Here is a 20,320-nt window from a genome sequence, read left to right as displayed (position 1 = left end):
TATACTTTTCATACAATGTCTTGGTTGCTATGTATGATTGTTGTGTTCTTTTTCTATTCAATAAAAATAGATTCAACACTAAAATAGATTTTTCTGATGATGGATTACCAGAGTACAGTGCAGCAAAAAATAAATAAAAATACTACCTAGAAGCAGTGCCTCACAATACCACTGTATGGTGCTCAACTAATACCAACATAGTGTAAGGAAATACCAGTGCATTACAGCCAGTGGCTAGATAATACTGTAATGCTGTTATGAAGTGAATGGAAGCAGCAGCACTGCAGTGATCAACTCTGTCCACTACACAATGGACAAGCTGTGTAGTTCCAGCGCTAGCTACTCTTAAACTGCACAGATCGCACACCCCTAAGGACAATTATTGGGGCCAAACATTCGTATGGATGGCTGCTCTCAATAACTGGCCAGTGTAAAGATGCCTCCAAGCACACGGAGAACAAGCAAACGTTCTTTTGTGGGGTGATTGCATCTTTCATGTGGCAAATAAAATCATTGCTTCTGCAGCAATTTGTCCTGTGTAAACTGGGACGTGCTTCCCACAAACAATCAATATGTATGGGAATGAACAACCACAGTCGCGGTCATTCATCTGTATACAGAGGGGTTCATTTATGCAAGTAAATGCAGCTCTATTATGGCTCAATGATCAGGAATCAGGTTCATTCACAGTCATTTCCCAGTGCATCAGCCAATCTAAAACGACCGGAATACCATCCCTGCATGGCCCCCACTGCATATATGAGCCATAAGGTTGAGTTAACAATGCATTCTAGTCCCAGGATCAAGTTTATGCTTCATAAACTTAGCCTGATTCATTAGTATATATGGTATTGCAATTAGAAGGATAAAGTATGAAGACCTCACTCTTGTAATCTTCCTGTGCTAGGCCATCCAGAACCCATCAGATGTCCACCTACAGGAGGAAGCATGGAGAGCCGTCTGTCCTCTTGTAGCTAAACTAAAGCGCTTCTATGAATTTTCTCTACGACTTGGTATGTTGGTAATTGAACTATTTATTCAAACCCCCAAAAAGACAAATTTGCAAATAGTCTTCATAAAAAATATCTTTCCATTTTGTGTCTACAGCTTCTATGTAGACCTTTATGTCTCCATGGCTACAGATTACAGTCATACATCTTTCCATCGTTTCCCTGATTCTAGGAACCCTGCAGGATGTATGTATCAAGAAGTATGGGAAAGGGAGTGTAGCTGTAGGATCAGACTACACAGGGTTTGTTTGTAATGTGTTACCGTGGAGACACATAGTTCTGTATAGGAGCTGTATGCATAAAATTGACAGATATTGTTTAAAGATTATTGACTGTAAAGTTGCTTGTTTTCTATTTTAGATGTGCTGGAACAATAAAAATATGTCACGCTTCGGTGTGGGAGGGAAACACCACACCGAGCATAGGAGGGAAGGGGGGAACAGGGAATCAGGCCTGAGAACTAGGGAAGGAAAATGGACACCTCCTAGTGAAAATCCTAACCAAAATCCTGACTGACTACCAGTATGAACAGACCCCAAAGGTAGGTGAGTTCATACGCAGGAATACCTAGAGTCCTATCAAGCCCTATAGGACCCTGGTACTAATGGCAGGGACGAGACTACCTGTTCCTCCAAAAGGAAGGACGAACAGGAGTCTCCTTAAGGCCTAATACAAACAATAGGGAAATGCAACACACAGAACCCAAACAAAATAAAAAAGGGAAAGGAAAGACTTAACTTCAAAGGAGCAATGAAAGCACCAGGAACTCAGCCGAGATCCAAATCACAATCTATCCAAAGGTCCAAACAGAAGCTATAAATCGCACAGCATTGTGGGAGAAGCAACTTAAATAGAGAAGGATACATGACCCTAATAGCCACACCTGGGGAAAGAAGGTGTGGCAAGCACCAGAATCAACACAGACGTCATTTGATCCAAACGGAAAACATGTCAGATCAAACCACGTGTTGCCGGTCTCATCGATCTTCTGCCACCTGTCGCGGGAACGTCCGTGACAAAATATGGTTGCAAAAAAGTGCTAATAGCTTTTAAATATATTAAAAGCGGAACAAACAGTGACAAAGTATAAATTTGCAGGGAATCTATACAATATACATTGTCTCTGGATCTATGGAATATATAATCATGTGTGAGCAATTGAAACCTATCACTGGATAATAAACATACATACACCCCAATCTGCAATTAGCATTATACACTCAATGCAGTATTACAATGTTGTAACTCACCAACATTGCAAAATGTAAACATTTTCTCAAAGATATCGTACTGGCATGTTTTTTCCTACAGAAAATGCACTGCACAGCCTCCTGGAAGCTCTTACATCACCCCCATATGCTCCAACACAGCACCTGGAAAGAGAGCAGGCCCTGGCCAAACAGTTTGCTGAAATCCTGCACTTCACCCTCAGCTTCGACGAGCTCAAGGTATGAGGAAACCAGCCATTTTTTTTATTAATTTTATTTACCTATATAAGGTTTACTAATATTATATAGTTCTACTCCATTACAGTGAAGTGTCAGATGCCCTATCTGATTGACAGCTCCCCCTGTCTCAGTGTGTGTACACAGAAGGTTGTCAATCACTGTTTGTGGGCGGGGTAATCAGGACTCTCACTGTCTCTCCTAGGAGTCCTGTCAAGATCTACTCAGCTTTTTACTCAGAATCCTGCTCCAAATCATATACTGTAAATATATATACCAGAGAGCTCGGCTTCTCCCCCACTATCTGCTCTAGGCAGAAGAAATTTACAGACACGTTTGGTTTAAGGAATTAATTTAAAAAATTTGCTGTCCATGTGGTTAGTACATATTCAAATGCAACAAGTTGTGATAAAGTAAAGATGAGTCTCAGCTTAGGAGTTGGCCATTTTGCTACTGTCTCAGTACTCTCATAGATCTACTTTGTATTCCGGTATGTGATTACCAAGAAATAGTTTTGACACTTTGGCCATATTTTAGAAGAAAATGGTATCTGTAAGTGTGATGTAATTAACTTAGGGCTCATTCACATGACCGTTTCCGTTTTTGCGTGTCCACAAAATACAGATACCGGCCACGTGCCTTCCACATTTTGCCTATTCTGGTCCGCAAATATGGGCAAGAATAGGACATGTTCTATCTCTTTTGCGGGGCCCATAGAAAGGACATATGAATGCGGACAGCACATGGTGCGCTGCCCGTTTCTTTTGCGGTCTCATCAAAATGAATGGGTCCGCATACATACTTGTAATCTCAATGAAATACCAATATTGAAGCATCTTTTCATAAAACCACTGTGCTGTTTTCCCATGATATGTAGGAAGAAATTGACAATTGGGTGTTAGCATTGTCAGTGAGGTGTATGCCTACAGAGTTTGACACTGTCCAGTCAGGTCTGGCACATCTTACTGACAAGGCAAATGCTAACACCCAGTTCTGAATGTATTCATACATTTTCAGGAGGATTAACAGAAGAAGGGCACTATGTACAGTTCTGAAATGTTGTTCCAGATTTGTTATTTTATGGGGAAAGCAAGTCTTTACAAAAAAATAAAAAATACTTTTGAATTGAGGCTCATTTTCATACAATTCTTTTCTATACAGATTCATTTTCAATTAATAATATTTAATCAATTCTATTATTAATAATAATATTTTTATCAGTGTTAACCATTATTAACCATATTTCTTTTCTAATCGTTTCTTCATACAATATGTGATATACAGTGGTCCCTCAAGTTACAATATTAATTTGTTCCACGACATTTATTGTATGTTGAAACCATTGTGAGTTGAGTAATCGGTTCCAAAGCCCCAAAATGTCATCCAAGATAAGAGAAAATTAAGATTTCTGAAAAATAAGCAGATAACAAAGACAGATAAAACAAGTCCTTACCTATACCAGTCAGGAATAGCTGCTATTTTACCAGAGAAGTGGCCTGCATTGGTTGGCTATGAGTCTGCGGCATTGTATGTTGAGTCTGGTTTCATCTTACGATGGGTTAGAAATGACCATTGTATGTTGAAAATATTGTATCTTGAGGGATCACTGTATTGTTTAGTAGCCTGACATGTAATGTACATGTTCTTTCTCCTTAGATGACAAATCCTGCAATACAAAATGACTTTAGCTACTATAGAAGGACTGTGAGTCGCAACCGGCTGAACAATTTCCAGGTAATGTCTACATGATTTATGATCAATTCAACTCAAGTAATTCATTAGTTCTAAGGAGAGTTTTATGTGTCTCAGGTGGATGCTGACTGCGATGTTAACAATGAAATGGCCAATCGCATGTCCCTGTTTTACGCGGATGCCACTCCTATGCTGAAAACTCTGAGCAATGCGACCACTAAGTTTGTCTCTGAGGTGAGCAAGGTAGTATAAAGCAACGGCTGGTGATATTGAATTGTGGAATTGAATTTGGGAACTGTAGCACTTAAACCTCTTCACTTCTTTGAGAAGATCAATCCTTTTTCCAGACCAGATTTTCAGTTCCATACTGGACATTTTCTCTGAAAATACCGCCACCCTAGAAGACCACTTTCAATGCAAAAACTGTAGTGGTCTCACTGTATTTAGAAATAAAAGAGCATATTGTGGTAGATATAGAGGTTTACCAAGTCTGAATGATGGCTGCAATATCTCCATTGTGGGGATTGTGTGATGCCCCGGACACATAAACTGATGACTACATACTAATTGTAATTTTCTGTAGAACAAGTCTTTGCCAATTGAGGACACAACAGACTGCCTGAGCACAATGGCCTGTGTGTGCAGAGTCATGCTGGAAACGCCGTAAGTACTCACACATATGTCACTCCTAATCATTCTACGTTCTCACCCTGTCATTGTAATCCAAGCCTGATTAACCCCTGGATTAGAGAAGACTAACAAACTTGACAGTGGCTTTACCTGGGATATAGAGCCCCTAAGGTGATAAAATATTCAAATATTCCCGTAAAGAGTTTTTTTGGGAGTTTGGTATTGATGGCCTATCCTCAGGATAGATCATCAATACCTGATAACTGGGTTTCTGACACCCAGCACCCCCGCCAATTAGCTGTTTGAAGAGGCCACTGTGCTCACCAAAGTGCTGCAGCCTCTTCAAACAGCTGTTCTGAAGGATGTGCTGGGAGTCAGATCCCCACTTATCAGATATTGATGAGCTATCCTGAGGATAGGTCATCAATATTAAAGGGGTTGTCCGGCTATACACTGTATATATTGATGACCTGTCCTCAGGACCTCCGCCAGCTGTCTGAAGAGGAGACAGCACTCCATGCGAGCGCCGCTTCCTGTTCATTACATTGCACTTCATCTTGCAAGCACAGTGTAATACAAGTACTCGCTCCATTCAAGTGAATGGAGTGAGTGCTTGTAATTACATTATGCCAACGGTCCACAAGAGATGACATACAGTGTAAAGATAAGCACCACCTCCTCGTCAAATAGCTGATCAGCTGGGGTCCTGGGTGTTGGCAGGGCCGGATTAAGAGCATCATGGGCCTGGTGCAGAAGATTTTAATGGGCCTTTTTATAGAAAATGAAAACGCAACGCAGAGCAACTTTTTATAGCACAAATAAAGTGTGAATTTACGCAAAATTACACATGTGAAAATACGCATGCATAAAGTTTGAAGTGTGAACGGGTCTACGTAATCCCATTCAAGTCTATTGGACTAAAGTTCATGCGTAATTTTGAAGCAGATTTACGCACGGGTTTGCGTGTGAAAAATCTGCTGTGTGAACTTAGCCTAAGTGTACATCTCTGGCCACAGTTTAAATATACAGCCATCTATATTATATATAGCCACCCCCCAAGGAGTTAACTAGCGCTGCTGGATATGTCATTCAGGAGCATGAAAAAGCTATTCACGTCTAGCTTTTCCGTGCTCCTGAATGGCATATGTGTTTATAAAAGCTAATCTATTATAAGCAGATCTGCCATTGAGGAGCTTGGAAAAGATAGGTAGGCAAGAAATAGTCACCCAGCTTTTCCATGCTCCTGAATGGCATATCTGCTTATATGCATACATGTTTATAATAGCCAAGCTATTATATGCAGATCTGCCATTCAGGAGCATGGAAAAGCTAGGTGAGAAACAGTCACCTAGCTTTTCCATGCTCCTGAATGGCAGATCTGCCTTTAGGTATATCTGTTTGTAATACCTGATCTATTATAAGCAGATATACCACTCAGGAGCATTGAAGAGCTAGGTGACTATTTCTCACTTAGCTTTTCCATGCTCCTGAATGGCATATCTGTTTATAATAGATCAGGCTCAGCTATTATAAAGATATATATGCCTATAAGCAGATATGCAATTCAGGAGCATGGAAAAGCTAGGTGAAAAAAATCATCACCCAGCTTTTCCATGCTCCTGAATGACATGTATAAATTATACAGTATACAGTATAATAGGTGAGGTGAGCCAATGCTGATTTACTTACCGCCTAGGAGTTGTTTTCTGGGCAGTACACTGAAGGCTGCTGAACGCGACTCACCGCTGGCAGCACCCCTGACTCCACGCAGGAAGAATTTTGAACTTCCAGCGCGCAGCAGCCGTCACGGTCTTTCACTTTACGGCATGGCCTAGGCCCCAGGGGAGGAGTCTGACGTGACAACGCAGCGCGGCGTGCACGGCTGACCTGTCACCTGATCTGTCAGCTGTCACTGTCCTGGTGAGTTCTGTAAAGGGCCGGCCTGGGAGATTTGCGCGCCGGCCCTGTCATCATCTGACAGTCGGCACGGTTCGGTCCTACTAAAGGGTTGCGGGGCGGCCGCCAGGCAACCTCAGCGAGGCGGCCTATGCGGGCCTAGCTCCGGTTGGCCTATGCAGGCCTAGCTCCGGTTGGCCTATGCGGGCAGGGCCGGGCTGGGGATAAAAACCAGCCCTGGAAAAAGTTGCACACCAGCCCCACAGCATTGTGTCCTTATTTACTTGTTTATAAAAGGCGAAAGCATTCATTTTAAAACACGTGTTTAAACACGAATATGAATTTTGCCCCACGATAGCTCTTTTGTAGAACCCCCATGGTGGGGGGGGGAGCATGTAGCAGAGCTAGTATAGCATGTAGCAGAGCTGTGTGTAGCATGTAGCAGAGCTAGTATAGCATGTAGCAGAGCTGTGTGTAGCATGTAGCAGAGCTGTGTGTAGCATGTAGCAGAGCTGTGTGTAGCATGTAGCAGAGCTAGTATAGCATGTAGCAGAGCTAGTATAGCATGTAGCAGAGCTGTGTGTAGCATGTAGCAGAGCTGTGTGTAGCATGTAGCAGAGCTGTGTGTAGCATGTAGCAGAGCTGTGTGTAGCATGTAGCAGAGCTGTGTGTAGCATGTAGCAGAGTTAGTATAGCATGTAGCAGAGCTGTGTGTAGCATGTAGCAGAGCTAGTATAGCATGTAGCAGAGCTAGTATAGCATGTAGCAGAGCTGTGTGTAGCATGTAGCAGAGCTAGTATAGCATGTAGCAGAGCTGTGTGTGTACAGGGTGCATGCAGCAGTGTAGCAGAGCAGGAAGCCTGGTAGGGACTCGGTGACACGATTCTTTTAACTAAAACTCTCAGACAATTATCTGAGTCCCTGCAATAACTATAGCCACTACATCACAGTCTGCTCCACGGCATTCACTGCAGCAGAGCTGTGTTTGCCAGGAGCGAGTCCCTCCTAACCTTCGGTTCACTTGAGAGCCGACTCAGGAAGTGAACCGAAGATTCGATGAGCTGAGCATGCGCTTTGATCTTCGGTTCACTTGCTTCTGCCGGCTCAGGAAGTGAACTGAAGATCCGATTCATGAATCGGTTCTTTTGAGTGAACTGATTCAAATGAACCGATTCATGAAAAAGATCCGAACTTCCCATCTCTAAGAGCAGTGACGCAGCCGCGGTGACAGAGTGGGAAGGGGGGGCGGGGCGTGGTGTAGTGACAGCGTGGGGAAGAAGAAATTACAGAGCTGGAGGGGTGGAGCAATGAAAGGTTCTGGGGGAGGAGCAGTGACAGAGCCGTTACAGAGCCGGGGGCATTGATAGAACTCTCACCTCTGCCAGCATCCCTCAGTGGACCCCCTTTCTGCATGTGTTGTCAAACTGGGAAGGTGAGGGGGTCCTTTCCATGCCACATCAGCAGCTAGTTTGCCTAAACCACCTAGAGGCACGGGTAGTAATGTGCTAAGATTAGCAAGAGTGTGCACTAAACTAATTGCTGTAATCACATTAAGGCCTCGTTCACACCAGGCAGTGCGTTCCGGCCTGATTCTGTCCAGAATGCCCTGCACCGCGGCCGGCTAACTGTATTGTGGGGCAGGAGGGGGCGTAGTGGTCTGTTGAAGTGATTGGCACCATAACCATGCCCAACGGCTGCAATGCGATCGGCTGCACAGGATCGCAAGGCACATTATGCCTGCGGTCCAGTCCAAACAAAATGCTGCAAGCAGCCTTGTGACCGGACCTTAGGCATAATTGTGCCTTGCGATCCCGTGCATCCGATCGCCTGTGGCTACGGTGCCATTCACTTCAATGGATTGTCACGCCCCCTCCTGCCCCACAACATAGTGAGCCGACCGCCATGTAGGCATTCTGGACAGAATCATCTGGTGTGAACGAGGACTAAACTTAGAGTCATTTCACACCACAAAGGCTGGAACGCAAGCCAGCCACCCATCCCTGCATAAGGAAGCATGGCGGTGCATTGAAATAAGGTTTTGATTTAAAATAATTTTTTGTATCAGGACAAGTAGGTTGTCATGAGGGACAAGTAGATCGAGCCCCTGCTTTAGTCCTTCGACAAGTAGGTTTTTTTTTAATTTCCACACCCCTGCACTGTTATGGGGGATCTGCGGATGGCACTGTTATACAGGATCTGTGGATGGCACGGTTATGAAGGATCTGTGGTTGGCACTGTTATGGGGGATCTGTGGATCACGCTGTTATGGAGGGGATCTATGGATGACACTGTTATGGGGATCTGTGGATGGCACTGTTATGGGGGATCTGTGGATGGCATTGTTATGGGGATCTGTGGTTGGCACTGTTATGGGGGACCTATGGATGATGCACTGTTATAGGGGATGTGTGCTATGACTGTACTCTGTACTCAGCCTCCGAGTCCTACCTGATACACAGCCCTGAACAGCCGGATGACAGCTCTGCACAAGCAGCAGCTAGCAGGCTAAAGGACCTTCCGTGATGTCATGATCATGTGATCAGTCACATGTGTGGGAGGAGTCAGGCTCCGGGCAATGTCCGTGCTGGAGCCTGCTGTTGGGGGCGGGGCCGGGGATGGCTCCTCTCTCTGTCAGTCCCTCTGTGTAATATACTGCACCAGCCAAGGAGCCTCCTCACTGTCGGCACGGCCGCGCAGCAGTCAAGGCTACCGGCCTAACGGCCGTGCCAGTCCGGCCCTGTATGCGGGCTGCTGGGCCTATTTTCATGCAGGGGCCTGGAGCTGCAGCTCCATCCGCCCCTACGTTAATCCGGCCCTGGGTGTTGGACCCCCACCGATCAGATATTGATGACCTATCCTGAGGATAGGTCATCAATATACTGTATATGGGCGAAAAACCCCTGTAAACTGCCAGAAAACCCCTTTAATAATACACTGCTCAAAAAAATAAAGTGAACACAAAAATAACACATCCTAGATCTGAATTAATTAAATATTCTTCTGAAATACTTTGTTCTTTACATAGTTGAATGTGCTGACAACAAATTTACACAAAAATAAAAAAAATGGAAATCAAATTTTTCAACCCATGGAGGTCTGGATTTGGAGTCACACTCAAAATTTAGGTGGAAAAACACACTACAGGCTGATCCAACTTTGATGTAATGTCCTTAAAACAAGTCAAAATGAGGCTCAGTAGTGTGTGTGGCCTCCACGTGCCTGTATGACCTCCCTACAACGCCTGTGCATGCTCCTGATGAGGTGGCGGACGGTCTCCTGAGGGATCTCCTCCCAGACCTGGACTAAAGCATCTGCCAACTCCTGAACAGTCTGTGGTGCAACGTGACTTTGGTGGATAGAGCGAGACATGATGTCCCAGATGTGCTCAATTGGATTCAGATCTGGGGAACGGGCGGGCCAGTCCATAGCATCAATGCCTTCGTCTTGCAGAAACTGCTGACACACTCCAGCCACATGAGGTCTAGCATTGTCTTGCATTAGGAGGAACCCAGGGCCAACCGCACCAGCATATGGTCTCACAAGGGGTCTGAGGATCTTATCTCGGTACCTAATGGCAGTCAGGCTACCTCTGGCAAGCACATGGAGGGCTGTGCGGCCCTCCAAAGAAATACCACCCCACACCATTACTGACCCAATGCCAAACCGGTCATGCTGGAGGATGTTGCAGGCAGCAGAACGTTCTCCACGGCGTCTCAAGACTCTGTCACATGTGCTCAGTGTGAACCTGCTTTCATCTGTGAAGAGCACAGGGCGCCAGTGGCGAATTTGCCAATCTTGGTGTTCTCTGTTAAATGCCAAACGTCCTGCACGGTGTTGGGCTGTAAGCACAACCCCCACCTGTGGACGTCGGGCCCTCATATCACCCTCATGGAGTCTGTTTCTGACCGTTTGAGCAGACACATGCACATTTGTGGCCTGCTGGAGGTCATTTTGCAGGGCTCTGGCAGTGCTCCTCCTGTTCCTCCTTGCACAAAGGCGGAAGTAGCCGTCCTGCTGCTGGGTTGTTGCCCTCCTACGGCCTCCTCCACGTCTCCTGATGTACTGGCCTGTCTCCTAGTAGCGCCTCAATGCTCTGGACACTACGCTGACAGACACAGCAAACCTTCTTGCCACAGCTCGCATTGATGTGCCATCCTGGATAAGCTGCACTACCTGAGCCACCGGTGTGGGTTGTAGACTCCGTCTCATGCTACCACTAGAGTGAAAGCACCGCCAGCATTCAAAAGTGACCAAAACATCAGCCAGGAAGCATAGGAACTGAGAAGTGGTCTGAGGTCACCACCTGTAGAACCACTCCTTTATTGGGGGTGTCTTGCTAATTGCCTATAATTTCCACCTGTTGTCTATCCCATTTGCACAACAGCATGTGAAATTGATTGTCACTCAGTGTTGCTTCCTAAGTGGACAGTTTGATTTCACAGAAGTGTGATTGACTTGGAGTTACGTTGTGTTGTTTAAGTGTTCCCTTTATTTTTTTGAGCAGTGTATTAATTCAATAATATTATAAGCATCCATCACAGCAAAGTATCATGAATTTTCTTACAGTTATACAAATAGATAGTCAAAAGATCTTTAGTAGGATTATGGGTTTTGTGTTCTGCTTTATGTTTAGATAGCATAATTATTGTATAAGAAAATGTTCTACAACTTTATGATATACTTTGGGAGAGATTTACTAAACTGGTGTGAAGTAGAACAGGTTTAGTTGCCCATAGCAACCAATCAGATTCCACCTTTCGTTTTTCACAGCTCCTTTGGAAAATGAAAGGTGGAATCTGATTGGTTGCTATGGGCAACTAAGCCAGTTCTACTTTACACCAGTTTGATAAATCTCCCCCTTTGTATTTTCATTTCTCGCCATTTTCGAAATGTATACTTGCTTTAATGAAATAAGAATTTTCTTTACATCTAGTGTGAAAACCCACACAGTCTGGACTCCAGACTAATACATTCTACACTGATTCATTGTAACGAACAGAACAGGAGAGATGTGTTTGCTGCTGCCTCTGCTGCCAGAGGATTGCCTAGACCTGAATAGATTTTCAGCCTATGGGTATAAACAAGAATGATTTCCTCCCTTGACAGCAAACAGAGGTCTTAAAAATGTTGAGGAATTTAAAGGGAACCTGTCACCTCAAAATTGCATCTACACCCGCCAGCAGTACCTTATAGTAGCCCGCAGCCTGTTAATAATCATGTTTCATCCTGTTGTCCGATGCTGCGTAAGTTCAAAAAACGCAGTTTTATTCTCCATCAGCCCTATAGTGCCGGCCAGCTTGAAGTCAAGGGGGCAGCGGCCTCCTTGCTTCAAGTCAAGGTAACCACGGCCCCTAACCGTCCCCTCTTGCCTGAGTGACAGCATGGAGCGTGCGCATTGTGCCGCTGAAACCCGGCTAACAGCGGCAGCAGGAGATGGGATAGCGCATTACTACAGAGCGCACCGCGCATGCGCGAGACTTGGGGAATCGCGCCCACACTCCATGCTGTCACTCTCAGGCAAGAAGGGACGGTTAGGGGGTGTGGTTACCTTGACTTGAAGCAAGGAGGCCGCTGCCCCCTTGACTTCAAGCTGGCCGGCACTATAGCACTGATGGAGAATAAAACCGCGTTTTTTTAACTTATGCAGCATCGGACAACAGGATGAAACATATGATTATTAACAGGCTGCGGGCTACTATGAGGTACTGCTGGCGGGTGTAGATGCATTTTTGAGGTGACAGGTTCCCTTTAAATGTAAGCTAGCAAAGCAACAGAAATCTTACGCTGCATTACTGGATTTCTGTTGAGGATCTGCATTAAATTTGCATGAGGATTAGCCCCATCGTCATTCAATGGCGCCAATTAGAGGTGAGCAAATCAGTTTGTACAAATCAATTTGTCTCATTAACAAGAGTTCTTCACCTGTGAGGGGCTGTCCCCGCTGCTGGATAAGCTCCCCCCCTGCCGGTGGATTAATAATTGTGCGCCTGAGCAGTTGCTTTGAGATGCTCTGCTTCTGGAGCAGCGACTGTTCATGCACCACTACCCAGAAGTGTAGCACTAGGGTCAATCCTCTGAGCTCCTGTCCTGAATAAGTGGCATACCATGGCAGAGACTATTTTACTGCACTGATAAAAAAAATTGATGCATCTGAACAGGGTTATGGAAACCTCATCAACATGCTTCAGATGTGGATGGTCAGCAGATATCATGTCGAGTTACCTCTATTAGCCAGAGCTCATAGCCACTGCGAAGGCTGCTTCCCACACATGATCATGTAATACAGGGATTAGCAACCCCCAGCATGCCTGCTGTTCTAAAACTACAACTCCCAGAATACTCCTTTCACTTCTATGGAAGTTACAAGAACAGCAGAGCAAGTGTGAATGGTGGGAGTTGTAGTTTCACAGTAGCTGGAGTGCCGAAGATTGCTGATCCCTGATGAAATGCTACATATCTGCTGCATCAGGGTTTCAGATGGGAAATCACCAGCAGGACTGCATCTAGTGCATGACATTTTATCTGTTTAATTCTTGCATTTCATGGATTTTCAAATTTCACTAAAATATTTAACCCTGTAGAGATTTAGACTTGAAATGACACATAACACACTGGTAATCATCATTTTCTTTCTTATTTCCCTGCACTGTAGAGGATACCGCAGCCGCTTTACCAGTACAGAAACACTTCTGTTCTGTATGCGCGTGATGGTTGGTGTTATCATTCTGTATGATCATGTGCATCCCGTTGGAGCATTTGCTAAAACCTCCAAAATTGATGTAAGTATGTGAAATTCATTTAGTGGGTTTATAAAGATGGTAAATTTATATTCCCTTCCCTAAACTATTATAGATAGGCTGTACCTACCATATAAAGTAGGGCCTCCTAGACAAGGCTTTATTGCAGATCAATAAGTCGTAATAGGACTACTGTGGATGTGCTTGGTACCCTTACTCTGCCGCTGTATACCCTTGCTTTCATACAGAGGCATATGGAGGTATTTTTCCTAGCATGCTTCAGCAGCAGGTTGCATTTATTGAGCATTACTTCCTTATAAACACTGCTTCTAGTGGAAAATAGCTCTTTACATGTGTCACCCAGTGCATGGAGTCCTGTACAGCCACCATGCCATGTGCATGCAACCATGGCACACATGAGATTTGGACTTGGTGGCACTGTCCTGCCCACTGCTCACATACTTGTTAGGCTACAGCATACTTTACAACGTTTAGGTTGGTAAAATCGGGGAACTCGGTCCCTGGGAACGCCCAGACTCCGCCTGGAAACTCCCACTTATGGCCAGGGACAGACCAAATTTGCCAGGATTGTCTCGAAAATCAGGGACAGTCCCAAATTTGGGACAGTTGGCAACTATGGTACAGGTTTCTAAATGCAGTTTTGGAAGCCAAAATCAGGAGTGGATCATAAAAGGAGAGAAGCTATAAAAGACAAATATGACTTCTCCTCTTTTTTGAATTTACTCCTGGTTTTGGCTTGCAAAACTGCATACAGAAACCTGACAGCGTGGCCGTACCTTTACAGCATTGTCATGCCCAGCTTAGCAGGCATAGAAATGTTATCTAACCGTATTTCCCTTTATCGCTGTGTCCATCCATTATAAATGTTTGTGTCTGTGAAAACTGGTAGGACTAGAGTAAGGCACACTTCACATACATCCAGTGATCCGGATCAGTTTCCCTCCACTGTGATGCATAAAATGCTGGAGGAAAACTGAAGCCAGAACTGATCCCATACTTTTCTATGAGGACGGTCACACACACACACGCATCAGTTCTAATAACAAACAGCGCCAGACGGAAAAACGTTTTTCCATCTAGAGATACCTAACAGTTGTGTCTGGCTCCACAGAAAAATAAGACTGTCCATACATAACTGATATATATGCACCCAGCCTAAATGTTTTAATCATTTATGTTGGAGAATTTATGAAAACACTAGTTTATTATACTGCCACTGTAACCAGTGAAAAAGCATCTAAAGTGATCTGATGAATGGACTGGACTGTGTGATACTGGTGTCTTTCTGAAGATGCTGCATACAGTGCTTACTGATCACTCTCATATGACCGGAAAGGAGTCGCCTCCTACTGGTTTCTGTTTACAGATAGAGCTCTTATCATCACAACGTTTTTTTTTTTTTTCTTAACTTGAGAAACGGTTGGATTTGCAAATGTTATACTCTACAAAACTTAGAGGATTTTTCAGAATTTCAATCGTATGTCCTCAGAAACCTAGTGCCCCTGTATTATGCTGCAGATTTCACAATTACAAATCAATCATGGTCCTCACTGTTAGGCCTCTTTCACACGACAGTATGTCTTTTTCAGTGTTTTGCGGTCCGTTTTAAACGGATCCGTTGTTCCGTTTTTTGTTTCCGTTGTGTTTCCGTTCCGTTTTTCCGTATGGCATATACAGTGTACAGTAATTTCATAGAAAAAATTGGGCTGGGCATAACATTTTCAATAGATGGTTCCGCAAAAAGCGGAACGGATACGGAAGACATACGGATGAATTTCCGTATGCATTCCGTTTTTTTGCGGACCCATAGACTTTAATGGAGCAACGGAACGTGATTTGCGGCCAAATATAGGACATGTTCTATCTTTAAACGGAACGGAAAAACGGAAATACGGAAACGGAATGCATACGGAACACATTCCGTTTTTTTTGCGGAACCATTGAAATGAATGGTTCCGTATACGGACCGCAAAAAACGGCCCGCAAAACGGAAAAAAAAAACGGCCGTGTGAAAGAGGCCTTAGGAACAGTTCAGTGAAAGCTTATGTTTTATTCTTTCTTTTCTACATGTTTTTTAAATGATTAAGGTAAAGTTCTGTTCCTGGTGTACTGTGAGGCTGACAGCAAACATTTTCTAGCAAAGAAAATGTGGAAGAATAACATCTCCACTATAGTCAATCAAAAATTTGAAAGTGAGTTTGTCACCAGAAAATTCACTGTTAAACCAGGCATGATATCTTGTACGGCTAAAGCTACTTTCACACTAGCGTTTTAGTTTTCCGGTATTGAGATCCGACATAGGGGCTAAATACTGGAAAAATATGCTTCAGTTTTGTCCTCATTCATTGTCAATGGAGACAAAACTGAAGTGAACAGAACGGAATGCTCCAAAATGCATTCCGTTCCGTTTAGTTGCGTTCCCAGACCGGAGAGCAAACCGCAACATTCTGTAATTTGATTTCCGTCCTGGGATGCGGAGCAAGATGGATCCAGCATGACCCCCAATGCAAGTCGATAGGTATGGATCCGATTTCTCTGCCACAATAGAAAACAGATCCGTCCTTCATTGACTTTCAATGGAGTTCATGACGGATCTGTCTTTGCAATGTTAAAGATAATACAATCAGATCTGTTCATAACGGATGCAGTATTATCAGTAATGGAAGTGTTTTTGCTGAACCTTGCTGGATCCAGTAAAAACGCTAGTGTGAAAGTAGCTTAATTCAACTGAATGTTATAACTTTCACAGCGATCAATTGATTCACGCTGGAGAAAAAAGTACTTTTGATCCATATGCAAATAAGCAATTACGTGCACTCAGGGCAGGCTTAAGCCACACTGTGCACCCTTCCTCCTCCTGCTTCCCCTGCCAGACACTCCCCCTCCATGATTGATGGGACAAGTTTCCTGCGTAGTCATCTCGCCTGGCCCTGTCAATCAAGAAGATGAGGAATGGGTTGGCAGAAGGAGCAGGGTACACAGAGTGGCTTGTTGACAAAGCCATATATAAGGTTCAATTTGCCAGGTTTCCCTCCATTGGTATTCAAACCCATTGTTTTTGTTTTTTTTAAAACCTATGGAACAGTGACCTGTAAATATTCTTGTGCAACTTAGTTATGCTGCTAAAGGGCGTCTGTCAGCAGATTTGTACCTATGAAACTGGCTGACCCGTTCCATGTGCACTTGGCAGCTGAAGGCGTCTGTGTTGGTCCCATGTTCATATGAAGTTTTAATATATGCAAATGAGCCTCTAGGAGCAACGGGGCATTGCCTGTACACCTAGAGGCTCTGCTCTCTCTGCAACTGCCGCGCCTTCTGCCCTATGATTGACAGGGCCAGGCAGTGGAAACATGATGACGCCTGGCCCTGACTTCTCCTAAAGTCAAAGTGCTGAGGGTGCAGCAGTTACAGAGATAGTAGAGCCTCTAGGTGCAAGGGCAATGCCCCTGTTGCTCCTAGAAGCTAATTTGCATATATTAAAACTTAATTTTTGACATATGAACATGGGACCAACACAGATGCCTTCAGCTGTCAAGAGCACATGTAACAGCTCACTTTCATAGGTACAAATCTGCTGACAGGTGCGCTTTAATATCAATGTCAAATCTGTGTATCCATATGTCTTGTTTGTAGATGAAAGGCTGCATCAAGGTGCTAAAAGATCAGCCGTCAACAAGCACAGAAGGTCTACTGAATGCTCTGCGGTATGTATAGTGTTTTTTACAATAGGAGATTGGATAGGGACAATGGAGGGCATATATTATAACAACTATTGTGTTCTATGTCTTAGATATACAACCCGTCACCTCCACGATGACACCACATCTAAACAGATCAGAGCTCTTCTCCAATGAGCCATTGCATGTCTACCCCATGCACCAACACTGTGTGAGAGAGAGAAGATGGGTTCTGATCAAGTGGATGCCTTGACCCTGCATCTAATCTTAATTCTGCTGGAACAGGGTGACATACCATGTAGTGAGGTTGTGAACATCAATGATCCTTGTGCGGGGCCTGTACCAGCGCTTCACTGTGGTCTGTGTTCATGACTTTCCTGCAGAGTACTAGAGTCATCCATGTCCCTACTGGTCTAATGTCGATTACTGTTCTGTAAAGACATCTGCAAATATTTCTGTACAATAGCTTTACAGTGTACAATCCCCATGCATTGCTGTGTATGTGAAAGGGCTATATATAGATTTTATAGGACAGTAACTGTCAGTGTTCTATAAGAAGGAACCCCAACTTTATCTTTGTACTACTCTGCAGATACTGTACCCTATAGTCCTCCATACAGCACAGAGTTATGTGGTTATTCCGTGTTGCCCTTTAGAGTCCTGTGTATTGATACAGCTTTGAGTGTCAAGACAACGTTCTGGAACAGATCCGTCAACAGCATCATAGCGTTGCTGACAGGTACGGTAACAATGAGCAGACACAGATATAAGATGTGCAAGTGCTGGGCACACTTTATTATAAATAGCGCTGTATATATACCTACAAGCACACTGTGTCCAGAGCTTTTCATGTTATACGCAATATGCCGGTGACAGGGCCATGTCTATCTATAAACCTGGATCAGAGTTTCAACCAAAAACACAAAAATATGCACAAATGTCCGTCATCAGGTAGAATAGTGGATTATGTCATCCCGCAGCCTGATATACATATATATGTGCGTGTGTGTGTGTGTGTGTAGACACTGTATATATCAAAGTAATGTATTTAGTGTTACACGTGCCAAGATATAACCCGAACAAGTACAATGAATACATGCACATGGACACTCTACAAGGACTCCAGACTCTGTGTATCATGAGACATTCGAGCTTCTTGTCTCTCCAGTGATGACTCTTAAAATCCGATTCAATAAAATGTCCTGTTCTGGTTGGTTGGTGGCGTCTGCTGAAATCCTCTGCTCACTTTCAGTGAGTGCATTAAACCAAGCACCAGCAGGGGGCGGCATGGTCCAAAGATAGGAAGCTATACGTCGCTTTATACTTTTGTGAATGAACAATGCTTACATATACTATTACTGACCCATCTACATCTGCAGTAATCCAGCAAGACCTCAGTCCACCCTGAGCAACAAAATAAAGTATTCATTTAGACTAAACATGCATTAAAGGATCCCTGGTACACTGGCTTGGACAATTCTTCCTCACGTTATAAGTATACAATTCTTTAGCAATCCAGGAAGCTTGCAGCCCATTTTTTTAACACAATACCACACCCTCCACAATATATTATTATAGAACGCTACTATTATATATCATTATTTAGCAATAATCCACAAACCACTCCTCAAATTTATTTCTCACAGGAAGTCCAGAGGGTAAAGAACAAAAAACATCGAGTAACTAGTGTGAAACCGCAAAACAAAGTGATAAAAAGAGATATAAGGGGTCACTCCAGCACCCTGGAACTTAAAATAAAGTCAACTTTCCATAGTCTTTCATAGAGCCTGTTTTTTGTTTTTCTTTCCAAATTTCATTCATTTGACAGTAGTTATGTAGATAAACCTTAGAGCTCATTTACACAACAAGGTCATAGTTTCAGTTCACTCCCTCCATTTTTTGTTCCCATTCTGCACAGGAAAAAAAAAAAACTATACACAATGGATTTGGAAAGTCTTCAGACCCTTTACATTTTTTCACATTTTAGACTTGATCTAAAACTTTTTTTTTTATTCTGTTTTCTCCATCATTCTGCACTTAATACCCCATAATGATAGAGTGAAAACAGAACATTTGCTAATTTATTGAAAAGGAAAAACTAAAACATTCCAGTGACATAAGTATTCAGGCCCTTTAGTCAGTACTTAGTTGAATCACCTTTGGCAGCGATTACAGCCTCCAGTGTTCTTGGGTATGATGCCACAGGGTTTGCATACCTGGATTTGGGGATTTTCTGCTATTCTTCTCTGCAGATCCTCTCATGCTCTGTCAGGTTGGATGAGGACCATCGGTAGACAGCCACTTTCATCTTCGGCACAGTCTGGGGTCCAGAGCACTCTGGATCAGGTTTTCATTAATAATATCTCTGTGCTTTGCTCCATTCAGATTTCCCTCAACCCTGACAAGTCTCCTTGTCCTAGTCGTTGAAAAACACCCCCATAGCATGATGATGCCAATTTTTGTTTCAGAGAATCTTGTATCTCACAGCCTAAGAATCCTTGCTTTTTTGAAAAGTTTCATGTGTCTTTTACAGAGGAGAGACTTCTTTCTGGCCACCCTGCCAAAAAGCCCAGATTGGGGGAATGATGCAGTGACGGTTGACATTCTGGAAGTTTCTCCCATCTGCACCCAGAATCTTTGGAGCACAGCCAATGTAACTATTGGGGTCTTAGTAACTGTTATCACCAAAGCCCTTTTCCCCCTATTATTTAGTTTGGTGGGGCTGCCAGCTAAAGGAAGAGCCCTAGTTGTTCCAAACTTCTTCCATTTAAGAATTACAGAGGCCACTGTGCTCTTGGGAACTTTCAGTGCAGTAGAAAGTTTTGTACCCTTCTCCAGATCTGTGCCTCCACACAATGCTGTATGTGAGCTCTACAGGCAGTTCTTTCTCATGGCTTAGTTTTCGCTCTGATATGCATTGTCAGCTGTAAGACCTTATACAGACAGGGGGTTTGTTGTCCAAGCAACTGAATTTACCACAGGTGGACTCCAAGCTAGGTGTAGAAACATCTCAAAGATGCTAAATTTCCAGTGTCATAGCAAAGGGTCTGAATACCGAATACTTATGTCCATGTGAAAAATTAGTATTTCATTTTTAATAAATCTGCAAAAATTATAAATGTGTGTTTTCACTTTTACGTTACGAGGTATTGAGTGCAGATTGATCGGGGAAAACTTGAAATTTTTCGAATTTTAGCACAAGGCCGCAAAAT

General features: G+C 43.7%; 1 protein-coding gene across 3 annotated transcripts in view; it reads left to right on the top strand.

The window, feature by feature from the left end:
- LOC120995434 (CYFIP-related Rac1 interactor A-like) overlaps nucleotides 1-18,318 on the top strand; it is a 49,958-nt gene extending 31,640 nt beyond the window's left edge. For all 3 annotated transcript variants that reach the window (XM_040424651.1, XM_040424650.1, XM_040424649.1), the window contains 8 exons: nucleotides 908-1,013; nucleotides 2,322-2,458; nucleotides 4,112-4,189; nucleotides 4,265-4,381; nucleotides 4,731-4,810; nucleotides 13,326-13,452; nucleotides 17,065-17,135; nucleotides 17,222-18,318. In XM_040424651.1, coding sequence (XP_040280585.1) covers nucleotides 908-1,013; nucleotides 2,322-2,458; nucleotides 4,112-4,189; nucleotides 4,265-4,381; nucleotides 4,731-4,810; nucleotides 13,326-13,452; nucleotides 17,065-17,135; nucleotides 17,222-17,285 — 780 coding nt within the window. In that variant the 3' untranslated portion in view covers nucleotides 17,286-18,318. The remainder of the gene's footprint in view (nucleotides 1-907; nucleotides 1,014-2,321; nucleotides 2,459-4,111; nucleotides 4,190-4,264; nucleotides 4,382-4,730; nucleotides 4,811-13,325; nucleotides 13,453-17,064; nucleotides 17,136-17,221) is intronic.
- Nucleotides 18,319-20,320: the final 2,002 nt, after the last annotated feature.

Source organism: Bufo bufo, chromosome 3, assembly GCF_905171765.1.
Source record: "Bufo bufo chromosome 3, aBufBuf1.1, whole genome shotgun sequence".
NCBI classification, from domain to species: domain Eukaryota; kingdom Metazoa; phylum Chordata; class Amphibia; order Anura; family Bufonidae; genus Bufo; species Bufo bufo.
The sequence above is the reverse complement of the archived record's forward strand: the minus strand, read 5'-3'. Positions and strand labels throughout refer to the sequence as shown.